Consider the following 15,521-nt stretch of genomic DNA (forward strand, 5'->3'; position numbering starts at 1 on the left):
AAATGAATAGATATTTACTATTAGGATCAGATGCAACTCGTTAATGAATACATACATTTCCATGTAAGTTACCTGTACATTCACAAAATGTATGGTATTATACAGTTGGTATACTTTGTGTTAATTCAATTGATTGTGTCTCAAGTTTCAATATACATTTTTTTCCTGGAGCTTTGCTTCTAAAACTCTTTGGTTGAAACAGTGCTGCCAAACTGGGAGAACATTGTTGTGATGGATTAATCAATCTCAAAAGCTTGCTTTAAAAAAAAAACTTGACAATAGTGCGGATGAAATGCTCTATCTTCTTAAATTATCTATCCTGAAGGGAAATTGCCAGCGTCAGGGGTCTGCAAAAATGAGATGCTGCCAAAACAACAATTTGACTGTGAAAAAAGCAGGTGAAATGTGAAGGAAGGGTCCAGAATAAAGGCAGCCTCGCATGATTGCTTGTTATTTTCTGAATAAAATGGAACAGATTCAAGAAAAAAGTATTCCGTTTCTGATCTGCAATGAACCAAAGTACTTGCGTACAGTTGTTGGCAGCCGTAAAAAGGACTACATTTGTTTAAAAAAAAGTAACACGTTTTTCCTTAAAGTAAAACCAAAATATGGACGCTGCTTTCAATTAAATGCGCTTCTTCCACAGCTATGCGAATTGCTTTGTCTGTGAGCCATTTGTTAGACTGTTCACAAAATAGTACATAATTGCTTAAGTAATTGCTCATTATCTCTGTAGACGAAGCATAATCACTGTGTAAAATTCGCATATAACTTGTAACTACGGGGGTGAATGTATTTCAGGCAGTTAGTGTTTGTTTTGGATAGGCTGCTTGCGTCTTTTACGTTTGAGTGCAGCTGAGTTGCTCAATTTCCTCTGTAAAATGAATGAATGGATGGTTAGAAAGGAGAAGTAAAAGCGTTGATTCATGAGAAACTTAATTTTCTACACGACAGAGGGAATAAGCTGGAGAACCATTATATAAAATTATAAACCATCCATATCTGAGATGGGCTGGATATGCTGGATAAATAAAAAGCAAGGGAAAAGTCATTGGGACTGGATGATATTTAAAAACAAATCTATCTATCTATCTATCTATCTATCTATCTACATATCTACCTACCTACCTATCTACCTGCCTACCCATCTATCTATCTATCTATCTTCACTGAAAAAACACAAAGGGTGAATGTACTGTTATATTTAGGTGAATTTGTCAATGATAACATAACCCTTTTAAACTAAAACACAGACATTCACCAGTAATAGCTATGCTAATATAACTTGGGCCCCATCATGCAGTGCTTATGTCCCCACATATGGCATCTCTTGTGACACGTTCTATGGCAACATTTATGACATCAGTGATGAGATCTCAACTGACTCCATTGATGTCATCAATTGATGACATCACTCATGACGTTATCCAATGAGTGTGTTAGTTTGTTTTATAGTTTACATAGTGGCAGGTAAGTACTGTATTAATTGTGTACCTAATTTTGTACAGCCTAGGTCCAGGTAATGGTTCTAAGATTTTACAAAATACATGGGCAGCTAAAGCACCATAGGTGTGTAGAGGTATTTAAAACGTTATAAATATTTGTATTCAAGAGCAACTCTGCGTGTGGCTGACAGTTAACTTCTGTTCATTATGTTTCGCACAACTTTTTTGGTTCTCCAGAAAGTTTCCAACTGGAGAAAGATCTATGTAGTAGATACTATCTTTTGCAGACAGCATTGGGTTATTAGAGAAGCTTGTTAGCTTAAAAAAATCTGTAGTTATAGATGTTGCCATCACCTCTCACATGCTATATCATATTTTTTGCATAACCTTTAAGCAAAGGGTGTACGTGACTCCCCCCCCCCCCCAAGCATGCTTAACCTGATGTTGTTAAACAAAATGGAGAACAGGTAACAACATGCAGAGGCTCATGTAAAGACTGGTTAGTCTTTATGACAAAGACCAGCCGCGGCCGGTTGTGGGAGTACCGGACGGGCGGTGATGTGGGGAGGGGGAGGGGGAGGGGCAGGGTGGGGGGTAGTAATGTATGGATTACGGACTTTAACAGGTAAGTAAACAAAAAAATTAATAAAAACGAATTTCGTTGCTTGCACTGCATCACAAAATGCGAAGCAGTGCGCACAACGAAATTCGTTTTATTTATTTTCATGTTTACTTACCTGTTAAAGTCCGTAATCCATACATTACTACCCCCCACCCTGCCCCTCCCCCTCCCCCTCCCCACGTCACCACCCGTCCGGTACTCCCACTAGCGGCCACGGCTGACAAAGACATCCAGCACTGATCCCCCATTACCAGGGCAACCACGGCGATTGCAACCTAGTCACAGTACGCAGCTTGTGCTCCACCGTCCATTGACTACAACAGGTGTGACGTAGATATGTGCCCGTTTTTTCGTTAGCATAACCCGTCAGTGGAAATGGAGCCCTGAGATTCATTCAGTAAATCTCCTTGTGCACTTTCCATAGGGGGGAGAAAGGGATCTATTGTTGCCACACAATTGCAAACGTTCTCCCCTTTACTGATAAGGTGATCACAAATCCATGCACGTGTTTAATTGCTAATGTTTTGGTTTAATGTATAGAAAGCAGTGTATGAAGATGACTTGACAGGAGAATCTTTTTTTATGCGTTACTAAAGGCCAATGTAACATTATAGTAACTTCCGAAATCCAGTAGATGGTTTTCTGGTTTTCTTAATTTATTCCCTGGATATAGAGAGGTTGCACCCTAGAATTTCTAATCACATTGCCAATTACCTAGTGAACTCGGTGCACGTCATAAGGACACTTTATCCTGGACTCCTTGTGCTGCTTTAGGGTTATGATGACTAAGGCCGAATGCAAAGACAGCAGAACTGTATACGTACCTACCTAATTTTCATTTTATTGCCCAACGGTATGTAACACCAATCATTTATAACAGCGGTGTAAGAAAGATGTGTTGTATATGTTTACTGTGCTCTAAACATACTGCAAAACAACAAATCTTCAATGATCCTGCAAGTGGGAGCGTTATAGAACCGACAAACAAGTGAGTGACGCATTTTATTGTTTTACGAATGCTTCTGAGACAGGCAGTAAGGACACATCAAGTAGCCGTAGCGAATATGCAGCATTGGCCGTAGTTTTGAATTCTTCTGGTCCTATCCTGCCACCTAGTGGCACGAACATTCGTCTGTAAGGCAAAACTAAAATATAAACACAAACACGCTCACATACAAACATGATCCAGGGTTGTAGGAGACCCTACACTTTTTGGGGGGGAAGGGAGGGGAGGACAGTCATGGGGACTTTCAATTTACCCTATAGAAAGCGAACCTCGTCTGAAAGATGCAGGCTTTGGTAAATGTATACAGTCGCATAATTATGAGGTGAAATAGAATGAGAACAGGGCATGTCGTCCTGGTATGTAAGTATGCTTTATAGTTAATTCAATTCTGGAAAGTCCTTCTCGCCCCACCATTGTCCCCTGTGTCTCACCACCTGATCAGTAATGTTTAACAGGTTTTGGTAATTTACTCTCCTTGGGGAGTCATGCCCCGGAAGAAAGTGAATAGAAGTCACAGCGGAAGCCATTTTTGCCCACAAATGCAACCTATTGCGGTGACTCATTTATGCAGCTGTTTCTTCGCATGAACCCCAGGGCACTAGCAGCTCGGATGACGACATGTACAACGGCTCCTGTTTTAGCAGATAATTATCAACCCAGCGATCTTTTACGAGCGAGTTCGTGAAACTGATTTCGAACCTGAAGATTTACTTTGATTCATCAGATTTTGAATTAAACTCAAATTGATGACATGAATCGATGTTAGGTCGACTCATTAACCACTATCAGCGAACAACTCTCACCAGCTATTTTCATTTTATTCCGTTAGAATGGTAATGGGCCAGTAGTAATTTGAGTGTCATTGTCGGAACAAAACAATTTGAAAGGAAGCAAGAGCAAGGAAGCAAGAGCCAATTCAAAGAAGAGGCCAAGTCAATAACTTGTAATATTTGAATCAGCAAACATTGAAGATATCTACTAACACAGAAGCCATCACGCAGGTCTGCTTTCCCCACTTTTGCCACCTACAGCTTGTGTTGGTGATCTTACGTTGATTTGGGAAACGGGATGCCCTGCTGTTGATTCAAATATTCTAGTGGCGGCTCCTCTGCTAAGGCGGATGAACATAGCCCCACTGCTTTTCATCTTTTCAGCTGAGTGAATAAAGGAAAAATAAAATGATAATAAATTGTTATTATCATTGTATTTTTTACTGCTGCTGCAGCTTTGCGGGCGGGGCTGCTCTGCTCTCAGAGCAGGAGAGAGGAGTGGTGGGCACTCGATAAGTGCGCATGAATGTTTAGCCGGCCGTCTTGGTTTACACATGATTGGCATATTTTATTTACTTATACATCCGATACACAGGGCCTGTAAATAAATGCTACTAGTGGACCTGAAGTACTTATTGTGCCACCCACTTATGTAGCCCTTTAACAAGCCTCAGTTCTGCAGTTGCAGCATGCCAGCATTTTTAAACTGCCAAATCAATTTGGCAAAGAACCCCCTTTTCCAAGCCTAAAACTCCCCTTTTAATACATATAGGTCACCTATAAGGTAGGCCCTAAACAGCCCATAAGACAGGGTGCATTATAATTAAAAAGTTGGACATGCAGTTATATGCTTATACATCCTGGTAGTGAAAATCTCACAAATTCGTTTTTCAGTTCTGTGAGGCCTAGCTCTCTACTAGGACAACATTGAGTCACCTTCTTACATTTATTAAGTGCTAACGTTGATTGGGAATAAGTATAAAGTAATGTTTGGTGCCTGAGGAAATGCAATTTAAAATCCTATTTAACTGTACAATCAGATTATAAACTACAGTTCTGAAAATGTCACTGTTAGAATGTTGCTGTGTTTGGGTCCTACCTTGTTGGTGCCTGTAGTCTGTTCTGGGGTCACATGACTAGATGTGAGTGGCAGTTGGCCTTTGTATATTAATCCTGGACAGCCACACAATAGAGAGACTAGGTGTGCCTGAATTGTCTTTCACAGACAGGGTAGGGGTGGAGCTGTGAAACTTAATTCTAGTCTTTTGTGCCTCTAGCAAGGCTAGAGCCAGGACAGGAAGGCAGGACATTCCAGACACTTCTGTGGGGAAAAGCTTCCAGACTTTTCCTACACTTTAAAGTGGGTGCCAGGTATAAAAAAAAGACCTTCAGACTCAATCTTCAGTTAACTTTTTGGACCTGTGGAAGGACTCTCAGAGGACTGCCTGATGCTATAGCCTGCTGCGTACTTCAAAAGCTTGACTTGCTGCATCAAGAAGGTGTCTGAAGCCTGCCTGTGCCCTCAGAAGTCTGCCGGGCATTTTGAGACCTTCTCTCCACCTTGAACACAGGACTTTCAGAGGGACTTCAAGGGCTAGTGGGCTGGGTCTTTGATTAAAGCCTTAGGGACAGAAAAGGCTCCAACCATCTTCTACTCACACCTGGACCCAGGCTGAGTCAGTGCATAACACTCCAAGTCCCCCCTTGCGCTATTAACCCTTGGAAGCAGTGCTAAAGTTGCCCAGATAGTCCAAAACCAAAACTAGGGATTTACAAATGTTTTGCCTAAAAAGTGTTCTGAAAAAACAATAGAAGCTTAGAACCTACCTGCTTGCAAGTTGGATCGCCGATCAGCGCAATTGTGCTGCAGCTCCATCCTCATCTTTTCGCAGCTTCATCCTGTTCAGAGGTACCTTGCAGAAGGGATGTCTGGCCTTCTGCAGAGCTCGTCGGTTGCAGGCTGCAGCTTCGTGTTATGGTAGATTTTTGTCTTTCAATAAAGAGACTAATTCTGAAAATTGAAATTTTCATCACAACTTTGTCTACAGTAGCTTGACGATAACGCCTCCACCTTGGACACTGACAGCCGCATTGCCCCTCTGAACTTTACTTTCTCAGACATTTTTCCTTGAAATTTCTTCTAAGTCCTCAGGTAAACTGAGACCAGGCCAAAATGCTTCTTGTATTTGAACTGCGTTCCATCTCGGTTGGCCGTAACTTTGAACCTTGCCCCTGTCTCATGTGTCTAGATGTCTGCGCCTGGCACTTTTTAGGTTTCGCCTAAGTGAAAGCTGCGCACTGCGCAGCTTTTTCACGCAGGTGAAAAATAATGAGAATAATATGTGGCTTTGGAATACGCCCTCTGTTCCATTGGCTAGATCCATAAATGGAGGCTAGCCATTGGAACAGAGATCTGTCCGTCATGGCCGGACCAGATTCGTGGGCGTTCCCGCGATTTTTTCCCTCTCCACCCCTTTCCGATCGTCATCGCGGCGGTGGGTGTGTGCTATTTTTTTTCGCAATATCAAAACCCGCATTATGTACAATAATGTCTAAACCCCTAGCAAAGAGGCGCGTGCTTAAAACCGGGACCGGCACAGGGCGAGGGAGGGAGGTTTTCGACGCCGTTTATTCCACAAACCGAAGGGATATTTATTGCTGTATTTTCAGTGCTGCAAACGTGCCGGGCGCTTACAGGCTTATGCATTATGTCTCGAGGGCTGCGAGTTGTGCCTGACTCTGAACGCAGCTCTGGTGTTGAGCACAGACGCTGCCTGCGATGCCGGCTCTGGAAGAAACCTTAACCTGCGCACACTACATACATGAATACTCCGTGTCCTAGGGATTGGCCAACGTATGCAGCATAGGCAGGGACTGTGCAAGAATTCCGACCCTCACACAGCAATGATGCTTCTCCACGAGTGAGATGTTGCGATGGGGAGAGAGACAGAGGGAAAATAGGGAAGAAAGAAAGATAGTTGCATGCTCTGTGCTGTTACAACATAAATAAAAGGCGCTTATGGGAATTGGTTGAAACAGGGGTTCCCTGGGAGCACACGCCATTAAGTTAGCTCAGTGGGCTGCGCACATGTTGCAGAAACCCGTGTTTCTAACACACTGGTCACACTGTAGCTCGAATCCCAGCAGGCCTGGCTGAGGCGTTTATTCTATCTAGGCTATCGCTGTGAATTTAGAAAATTGTTATTCAAAGCCGCAAGAAGCCCTTCACTTTACTGTTGTGTGTCGTGTGAAAGGCCAGTACAGCACCTTCTCTAACGCTGGGTCTGAACGACTGATTCAGCTGAGGATACGTTGTTCTGACTCCTGAACGCATATGGAAACATCTATTGCATTCTGGGAGTTGTAGTCAGAGTGCTTTGAAAATGAACGTTCTGCATTGCAAGTGTGGGGTGCTAGAAATGCAAATCTGGGCTCGCTGCGCAGGCGGTGACACAGTTGCCTGGTAATCCTGTTCCTGGTTCACAGGAGCAGCGCCTCAGACATGTTCTCTCAGAGGATGAGCAAACTTGTTTTCTGTCATTCCTGCCTGAGCCTGGGGTGGGACCTCTCCTCTCGGAGCCAGATTCGTGGGCGTTCCCGCGATTTCTTCCCTCTCCACCCTTTTCTGATCGTCATCGCGGCGGTGGGTGTGTGGTATTTTTTTTTTCGTGTATGTTTACGTATTTTGACGTTTTCGCTCTTAATGTCTTGGGAGCGCTGTACCTTTCCTTATAGCGCCTGGGAAGCGCTGTACTTTGCCTTCAAGCGCCTCGGAGCGCTGAAATTGCCGTATTTTAAATTGGACAGTTCTGGCATTTCTCACCCGGGATATTACACCCATCAGTCGGACAGGTGCTAGATTTTCTCAGCGTGGCTGCTTGCTTTTAATGGGAGAGTTTGCCATTTCTCGATATAATACGAGCACTTCACCAAGGCTGCTCTATTTCTGACGGGGCAGTAACGGAACTGCTCTGAAAGGCTTGTACTTATAAAGGCACAGTTTCACTACTACTCATCTTGGATGCTACACTTTAAGTTAGGCATTACATGTACTTCTTGGGGCTAGTATACTGAGGCTTTGGGTCTGTACTGGCAGTACGTAGCAACGCTCATATACTTTTTACCTGAAAATGATGGCACTTTGCATGACTGTTCATCTAATGTTATAGTACTGGCACTTCTCGGCGGGGCTTCTGTACCTTTAAATTGGCAATACCACTGTGTTACTGCATGCCTGCTGTGCATTAAACTAGAAAGTAATGGCTCTTCTCAAGACTGATTCATTTTATTCTCTGGTACTGATACTTTTCAGCAGGGCTGCTGTGCTTTTACAAAGGTAGTAACTGCGCTTCTCATCAGGACATATGCATAGGAAACAGTGTCTTACTAGCTTTTCTCAGCAGGGTTCACGCATACTCAGTCTAACCGCACTCTTGCTTCTCAGAAGGGTTCAGGCATACTCAGTCGAACAGTACTCGCGCTTCTCAGCAGGCCTGCTAGAAGGAGACGCGGTGCAGCGCCGTTTGCTATAATAGCTGAGTGGGTTTTGCACCTGCTGGGTGTGATCTACAAACAGCACACGCGAGGAAGAGAGACAAGGTCGCTCTTCCGTTTAAACTTCCAGGGTCGTTAATAAGTAGGGCCATGTGCCAGGTTACCGTGCCACCTGATATTGTCGCTGTAAGATAGAATGATGCAATATCAAAACCCGCATTATGTACAATAATGTCTAAACCCCTAGCAAAGAGGCGCGTGCTTAAAACCGGGACCGGCACATGGCGAGGGAGGGAGGTTTTCGACGCCGTTTATTCCACAAACCGAAGGGATATTTATTGCTCTATTTTCAGTGCTGCAAATGTGCCGGGCGCTTACAGGCTTATGCATTATGTCTCGAGGGCTGCGAGTTGTGCCTGACTCTGAACGCAGCTCTGGTGTTGAGCACAGACGCTGCCTGTGGTGCCGGCTCTGGAAGAAACCTTAACCTGCGCACACTACATACATGAATACTCCGTGTCCTAGGGATTGGCCAACGGATGCAGCATAGGCAGGGACTGTGCAAGAATTCCGACCCTCACACAGCAATGATGCTTCTCCACGAGTGAGATGTTGCGATGGGGAGAGAGACAGAGGGAAAATGGGAAAGAAAGAAAGATAGTTGCATGCTCTGTGCTATTACAACATAAATAAAAGGCGCTTATGGGAATTGGTTGAAACAGGGGTTCCCTGGGAGCACACGCCATTAAGTTAGCTCAGTGGGCTGCGCACATGTTGCAGAAACCCGTGTTTCTAACACACTGGTCACACTGTAGCTCGAATCCCAGCAGGCCTGGCTGAGGCGTTTATTCTATCTAGGCTATCGCTGTGAATTTAAAACACTTGTTATTCAAAGCCGCAAGAAGCCTTTCACTTTACTGTTGCTTGTCGTGTGAAAGGCCAGTACAGCACCTTCTCTAACGCTGGGTCTGAACGACTGATTCAGCTGAGGATACGTTGTTCTGACTCCTGAACGCATATGGAAGCATCTATTGCATTCTGGGAGTTGTAGTCAGAGTGCTTCGAAAATGAACGTCCTGCATTGCAAGTGTGGGGTGCTAGAAATGCAAATCTGGGCTCGCTGCGCAGGCGGTGACGCAGTTGCCTGGTAATCCTGTCCCTGGTTCACACGAGCAGCGCCTCAGACATGTTCTCTCAGAGGATGAGCAAACTTGTTTTCTGTCATTCCTGCCTGAGCCCGGGGTGGGACCTCTCCTCTCAGAGGAATGTGCCACACAAAGCGACGGCTCAGAACAAAGGCGGCCCTCCGCGCGCAGGCAGTGGTTATTTTTAGGTTTCGCCTAAGTGAAAGCGAGAATACTATGTGGCTTGGGAGGCTAGCCATTGGAACAGAGATCTGTTCGTCATGGCCGGACCAGATTCGTGGGCGTTCCCGCGATTTCTTCCCTCTCCACCCTTTTCTGATCATCATCGCGGCGGTGGGTGGGTGCTATTTTTTTTTTTCGTGTATGTTTACGTATTTTGACGTTTTCGCTCTTAATGTCTTGGGAGCGCTGTACCTTTCCTTATAGTGCCTGGGAAGCGCTGTACTTAGCCTTCAAGCGCCTCGGAGCGCTAAAATTGCCATAGCGCTCAGAGCGCTTTATTTTTACTCAAGCGGCTGCCCACGCCGCATTGCCGCATTTTTGGCCGACTCTGCGTCCCCTTTGGCCGGTGCCTACCCGGCATTGCCCATTTATTTGGTCAACTCGAGGGAGCCAACCCCTCGGTTGAAGTCAGTCCCCGCCTGCCTGCCTAAAACGGGCCGCCGCGCTGCCCGCAACGATCACGGCGCGACCTGGCCGGAAGTCCCGCCACCACAGGCAGAGGGGAGAGAAGGAATGAAGAAGAGTCCTGAAGCCGGCGCCTTCCACGGGGCTCCCAGGAGTGAGGGAGAGCCCCGTGGTAACCAGCATTGAGAAGCAGAGTCCTGTGCTGCCGAGAGGAGAGCCGCCGCAGCACAGCAATCCGGTGACTGCAGGGGGGACACATTGCCGGTGTCCGCCCCGACCCCCCCCGTAGTGCGATCTCCCAGGGGGGCCCTTTCCTCAGTGGTGCAGAGCCCACGAGGCTCCAAGGCTCTGGGCACCTTTTTGTTATTTGTTATTTAGAGTCCCCAGCGAGGGACTCCAACGAAGGTGGCATTTGTGTGGAAGAGCCTACCAAGGCTCCCGGGGGCAGTATTTTAAATCGAGTCCCCCGAGAGGGACTCCACCAAAATCCTGGGGGCATTTGTTGTTGAGCCCTGAGAGGTTCAGGTAGCATTATTGGTCCACGAGTTCCCCGAGAGGGACTCCACCACCCCCTCTGTTTACTCAGAGTCCGGAGGGGACTCCAACACTACAGTTGTTTGTAGGGCCCAGAGGGGCTCAGGGGGCATTATGTATTTAGAGCCCTGAGAGAGGCTCGAGGTGCCAGATTTGTTTTAGAGTCCAGCGAGGCTTTTGGGAGGACAGCCAGTTGGTTTGTGCAGAGCCTGGAAGGCTCCAACGTTGTCCCCACCATTGTCTACAACTGCCCAGCACTTCGTGGGCAGCTGCCACGTTTAGGCCCCTGACACTGGGACACAGGGCGTCCTAGCCCCAACGAGGCCAGAGGGCCTAGGGACAATCACAGGTGGTGACTTACGTGAGTTTGGCGCAATTGTTCTTTTGCTGCACCTCTGAATGTGTTTTAAATACTCACCTCTTCCCGCAATAAATTTATGTTATGATTTCCTTTCCGTCTCCTTCCCTCTGAAAGTTTTTTGTTAGTAGTAAGCGCGGGGATACACAGTTTTGTGCAGCCATGCGCTTTACAAATGTCTTATTATTATTATTATTATTATTATTATGTGCCTTGTTCCTTACACCTCTGAATGTATGTTCTGCATCATGTGTTATGTGCTTATACCCCTACAGGTATTGTGATACTTAGGTGGTTGTTCTTGCTAGTACAGGTGGTGCTAGTGAGGTCCTGGTTCCCTGCGTGACCTGTTTCTAAGGTGGTTAGGATTGCGTAGGTGGTACTTAACCGTTACCAGTAGTTACTGGTTGTGTGCTTAATGTTCTATTTTGTGCTACAGTAATTTTATATTCCAAGTTCTAAAAGTGCTGATTCCTGACAGTGGTCCATGTGGCCCTGTCTTGTACATATCCCCTGTAAATTCCGCCCGTGCCTGTTGGCACATTGTAAAATGTGTGTTTTTATCTAATGTGTTTTTGGTGTAATACAAAGGCTATTTTTATATATAACCTTGTGTGGAGTTTCCTTTGTGGTGGGCCATGGGTGTTGTTGCTGGGGTGCGTGCGCAAATACTTAACTCACATCGCCTCCAAGTTTAGCCTTGCTGCTCGCGCCACGTTACCTAGAGGGTGAGCAGGGGTTATCTTGGCGTGTAACTCCCTTGCCCTGACTCAGGTAAACGATTTTGTGTTTTTTCATACTTTTCTGTGTAAAGTAAAACACATCAACGTTTTACACATAATTCAAAGAAGTTAGAAAAGACCATTTGTCAAAAGCAATACCAAAAGCTCAAACTTTAACAAAGGCGAAACCATTGCATTGTAAATGCTTGTTTCTTTTAGGCACTATTTTCTAATTTAAAGTTTCAAAATTCATAACTCTGGTTCTACTGATTGAATTTTTGTCATTTTGGTAGCGAACAATTTTTTCAATTTTACTCATTTGTTCTAAATTGTTGTGGGCTTTTTCTTATGTTGTGCTTTCACTTTATTACTGTTTGTGTGCTGCATAAATACTTTACACATTACCTCTAAGCTAAGCCTGACTGCTTATGTGCCAGGCTATCACAGGCTTAAGCGCTGGTTAATTTAGTGACTTTTTGTTGTTCTCACTGACAGGGATTGTGCCTGTTGCCTGAGAAGGACTCACCATCCCCTCAACCAACAATTCAATATCTCACACTCCAACTGGGCAAAAAAAGAAATTGCACATACCCGTCTGCAGTGCCTATTAATAAGGAAGTTTGGCCAGTAAAAAGACAAAGGGAAATCTATGATTGGTGTATTTGAAAATTAGAACAAATGTGTAAATCCATGCACATCTAAAGAGAAAAATGAATGCATCGATTGTTGAATTATAGTGCAGGTTAATAAATGTAGCTAATTAAGGTCAAATAAAATGACACTTCGAATCACCTATCAGAAAGTGAATCGAACAATGACGCCAATGCACGGGCAAATAAAACGCAAACTCCTCGCCTGGCGAGGATGTCTAATAACAGTCAAGGAAAAAGGCCTTTATTCACCCTAAATGCCAGAATGCCGACATCACCAGATTTGAGCACATTTACTACTGCTGTTTCTTCATTTTAATGAATATGTGATTCCTTCTGTGATATTTACTTTGCTAACAGTAACACAGGTTTCTGGTTGGGAAATATGGTACTACTGCTTCTGATCGCATGACCCTGCAAATAGGACTGGAAATAACCCGTGCTTTCTGTATGTAATGAAATAGATATGTGCAGATATCCCCAAAATATGAATTATTGAAACTAAACAGGGATTCGAGCTCCATTGAGGAACTTGCATTGTATAACGAGCCTCTGGGGATTTACAGCCTTGTAGAAAATCCACAACTGTCAAGAGCTGAGTCCTTATGTGTGAAGTCTGCCAGGCTGGGGGGCCTCGGGGTTGTGCACGCTACACACAGCGTATATATATATATATATATATATATATATATAAAAAAAGAAAAAAAAAATATATATATATATATATATATATATATATATATATATATATATATATATATATATATTTACCTTTCTCCTTACCGCACCGTAAAAAGGCTGCGTTTTTTTAACTTTAGTTATCCTTCCCATCATTAATAATTTAAAGTAATTGCTCTGAGAATTGCCCTCCAATATTGCTTTCCTTCATATTATTATAGCATGACACGTTGGTGATAAAAAGAGGCTATTTAGATGCGCTCTCTGGAATCTTACTATAACCATGCACTGCCCCCACTGCTCATTAAACAATCAATCCCTTGCTGTATGACACTTATTCAAAAAAATGGCGAGCGCGGGGAAAACTGTTCCAGAAACCCAAGCAGCACATTACTAATGAAAATAAATACATTTTCCTCTATCCCTCAATGATTTGCATGTCTCGCTGCTGTTAAGTGTTGAATATTTTCATAATAACCATTCCATTCTTTTTTTTCCGTTTGCAGCCCCCTGTGAAGCCAATACATTTTTCTGCCATAGTAATATGTGCATTAATAATACATTGGTCTGTAATGGAGTCCAGAACTGCGTGTATCCTTGGGATGAAAACCACTGCAAAGGTAATATATTTAGGCGAACATGTAATATAATTATCATAGTCTGGGTGGATATTAAAAGTAAGTGGGTTTATTTAAATTACATTTTAGTACGTGCTTAATCTGTGTGTTTTTTCTTTCTCTTATTTCCTGGTGTTTATTTATTTCAAAGGCGGGGTTGATAGTTTCTTTCTAAATGAAGTGGGTAATTGCAGACTTTATTTGTTTTTTTTTATTTCACATATTTTATTGACAAATTTTACATGAACATCTTGGCGGTTCTGTTACAGGGTTAGCAGAGTTATTACAGGTATGTTTTATACTTTGATCTGTAGGGACATTAACGTCCCAAATGTTTTGCTAACCTCACCTGGCGGTAGTTATCATAGAAGAGGGAGAAGAGAAAGAGAACATGTGAGAAAGGGGATAGATACAAGGGATAATTGCATATCGCCCTGCTTGATAATATGCCCCGTTGTGTTTGTGCACATGGAGAACGCTGACTGAGTTCCGCCATCTGTGGTCATGAGATAGTTATGACGTAGCTGTGGGTGTCCGAGGCAAAGCAGGACATAGGACATGCACCCCAAAGCAGAACAGCTGACTACTTGATACTAAAAACATAAGTATTTGACAGGACCAGAAGAAAACTCTACAATGTGACAAATGAGCAAGAGCATTTGAAACTGGGGACTGAATAATATTTTTAAGCTCAAATGTTCCTGCCGAATGAGAAATCGCGTGAAAATACCCTAGAAAACGGTAAGAAAATGAACACATACTCTTTACAGTTTCTTTAAAATCTGCAGATTTTTTTTTTAAATGAGAATAAGCTTTATTTTCACACAAACGTTATGATTTAAAATGATGTCATAGGTTTGAATTCACTTTCACGTCAGAGGTTTCTGCGGGACTCTGTCCACAACTTGATGTTGGGCCCAATGCACACTTCTTCTGTTTGTGTCAGCTGCCTTAAAAACCCTAATTCTAAATTTAAAAAAGGCCCCTAGGGAAAGAGAAAACATGGTATTATTAGTAATGATAGCAGGATTGCTTTTAAGACTCCGGAACCCTTATTTATGAGCTGCTCCTAAATGTCGTGATATTTTTCAGACCTACTAAAATTCGACTCAAGAGTCGGAATGTATCGGGTGCGATAAATGTCACTTGATTACAAGATTTTAGTGTATAACATGCTAATTTTGGTGCATATAGCTAGGGGAGCTATCACTACCGCGCCAGGACACCGTTCGGTAACAATGCGCTCTACAAATGTTAAAAATAAATAAATAAATAAAATAAAATAAATAAAATAAATACTTGCATGTACTGGTCAATACCAGGCATTCCACCTTCACCCCGTAACCCCCACATTGAGGAAGTCCTGAATTGCAAAGTTTCATTCATTCTGTTTCTCCAGCCTTCTGAATGTACTATAGTGTAATTAGCAACTTCACGAAGATTGCAAACATTGACATGACTGTACTCTTCCTAAATTTTGTTTAGAATCCCGGTGGTCCATGGAGAAACTAGCGTGAGGAACATGATCTAAGAGGAGCTAGCAAGGAAATGAGGGTTTCTAGCTGTAAAAAGGCCAGGATGAGTTGCAGAAGACTGCAAGACTAATACATTGTTAAGATACTGTTTGTAATAATCTGTGGACACGAGACTATCTAGAACTTGTGCAGATGTGAGGTGATCATAAGTTTCAGAAGGTAACTTAGGCAATTTGGTTTAAAATCTAATTGAGGGCACAACGAATGACACAGCAGAAGTATCTATTGATAGCAACAATTAGAAAATCTACTTAATCAATGAAAAACAATATCACTGTGTCTTGGAACTCAATCGTTAGTAATAATAATATACAAGAT

General features: G+C 43.4%; 1 protein-coding gene across 2 annotated transcripts in view; it reads left to right on the forward strand.

Annotated features, from left to right (window-relative positions):
• NETO1 (neuropilin and tolloid like 1) overlaps window positions 1–15,521 on the forward strand; it is a 770,367-nt gene that overhangs the window by 687,312 nt on the left and 67,534 nt on the right. For both annotated transcript variants that reach the window (XM_078687516.1, XM_078687517.1), the window contains exon 8: window positions 13,558–13,671. In XM_078687516.1, the coding sequence (XP_078543642.1) occupies window positions 13,558–13,671 (114 nt within the window). The remainder of the gene's footprint in view (window positions 1–13,557; window positions 13,672–15,521) is intronic.

This window comes from Lissotriton helveticus, chromosome 4_1 (assembly GCF_964261635.1).
Source record: "Lissotriton helveticus chromosome 4_1, aLisHel1.1, whole genome shotgun sequence".
Classification (NCBI taxonomy): Eukaryota; Metazoa; Chordata; class Amphibia; order Caudata; family Salamandridae; genus Lissotriton; species Lissotriton helveticus.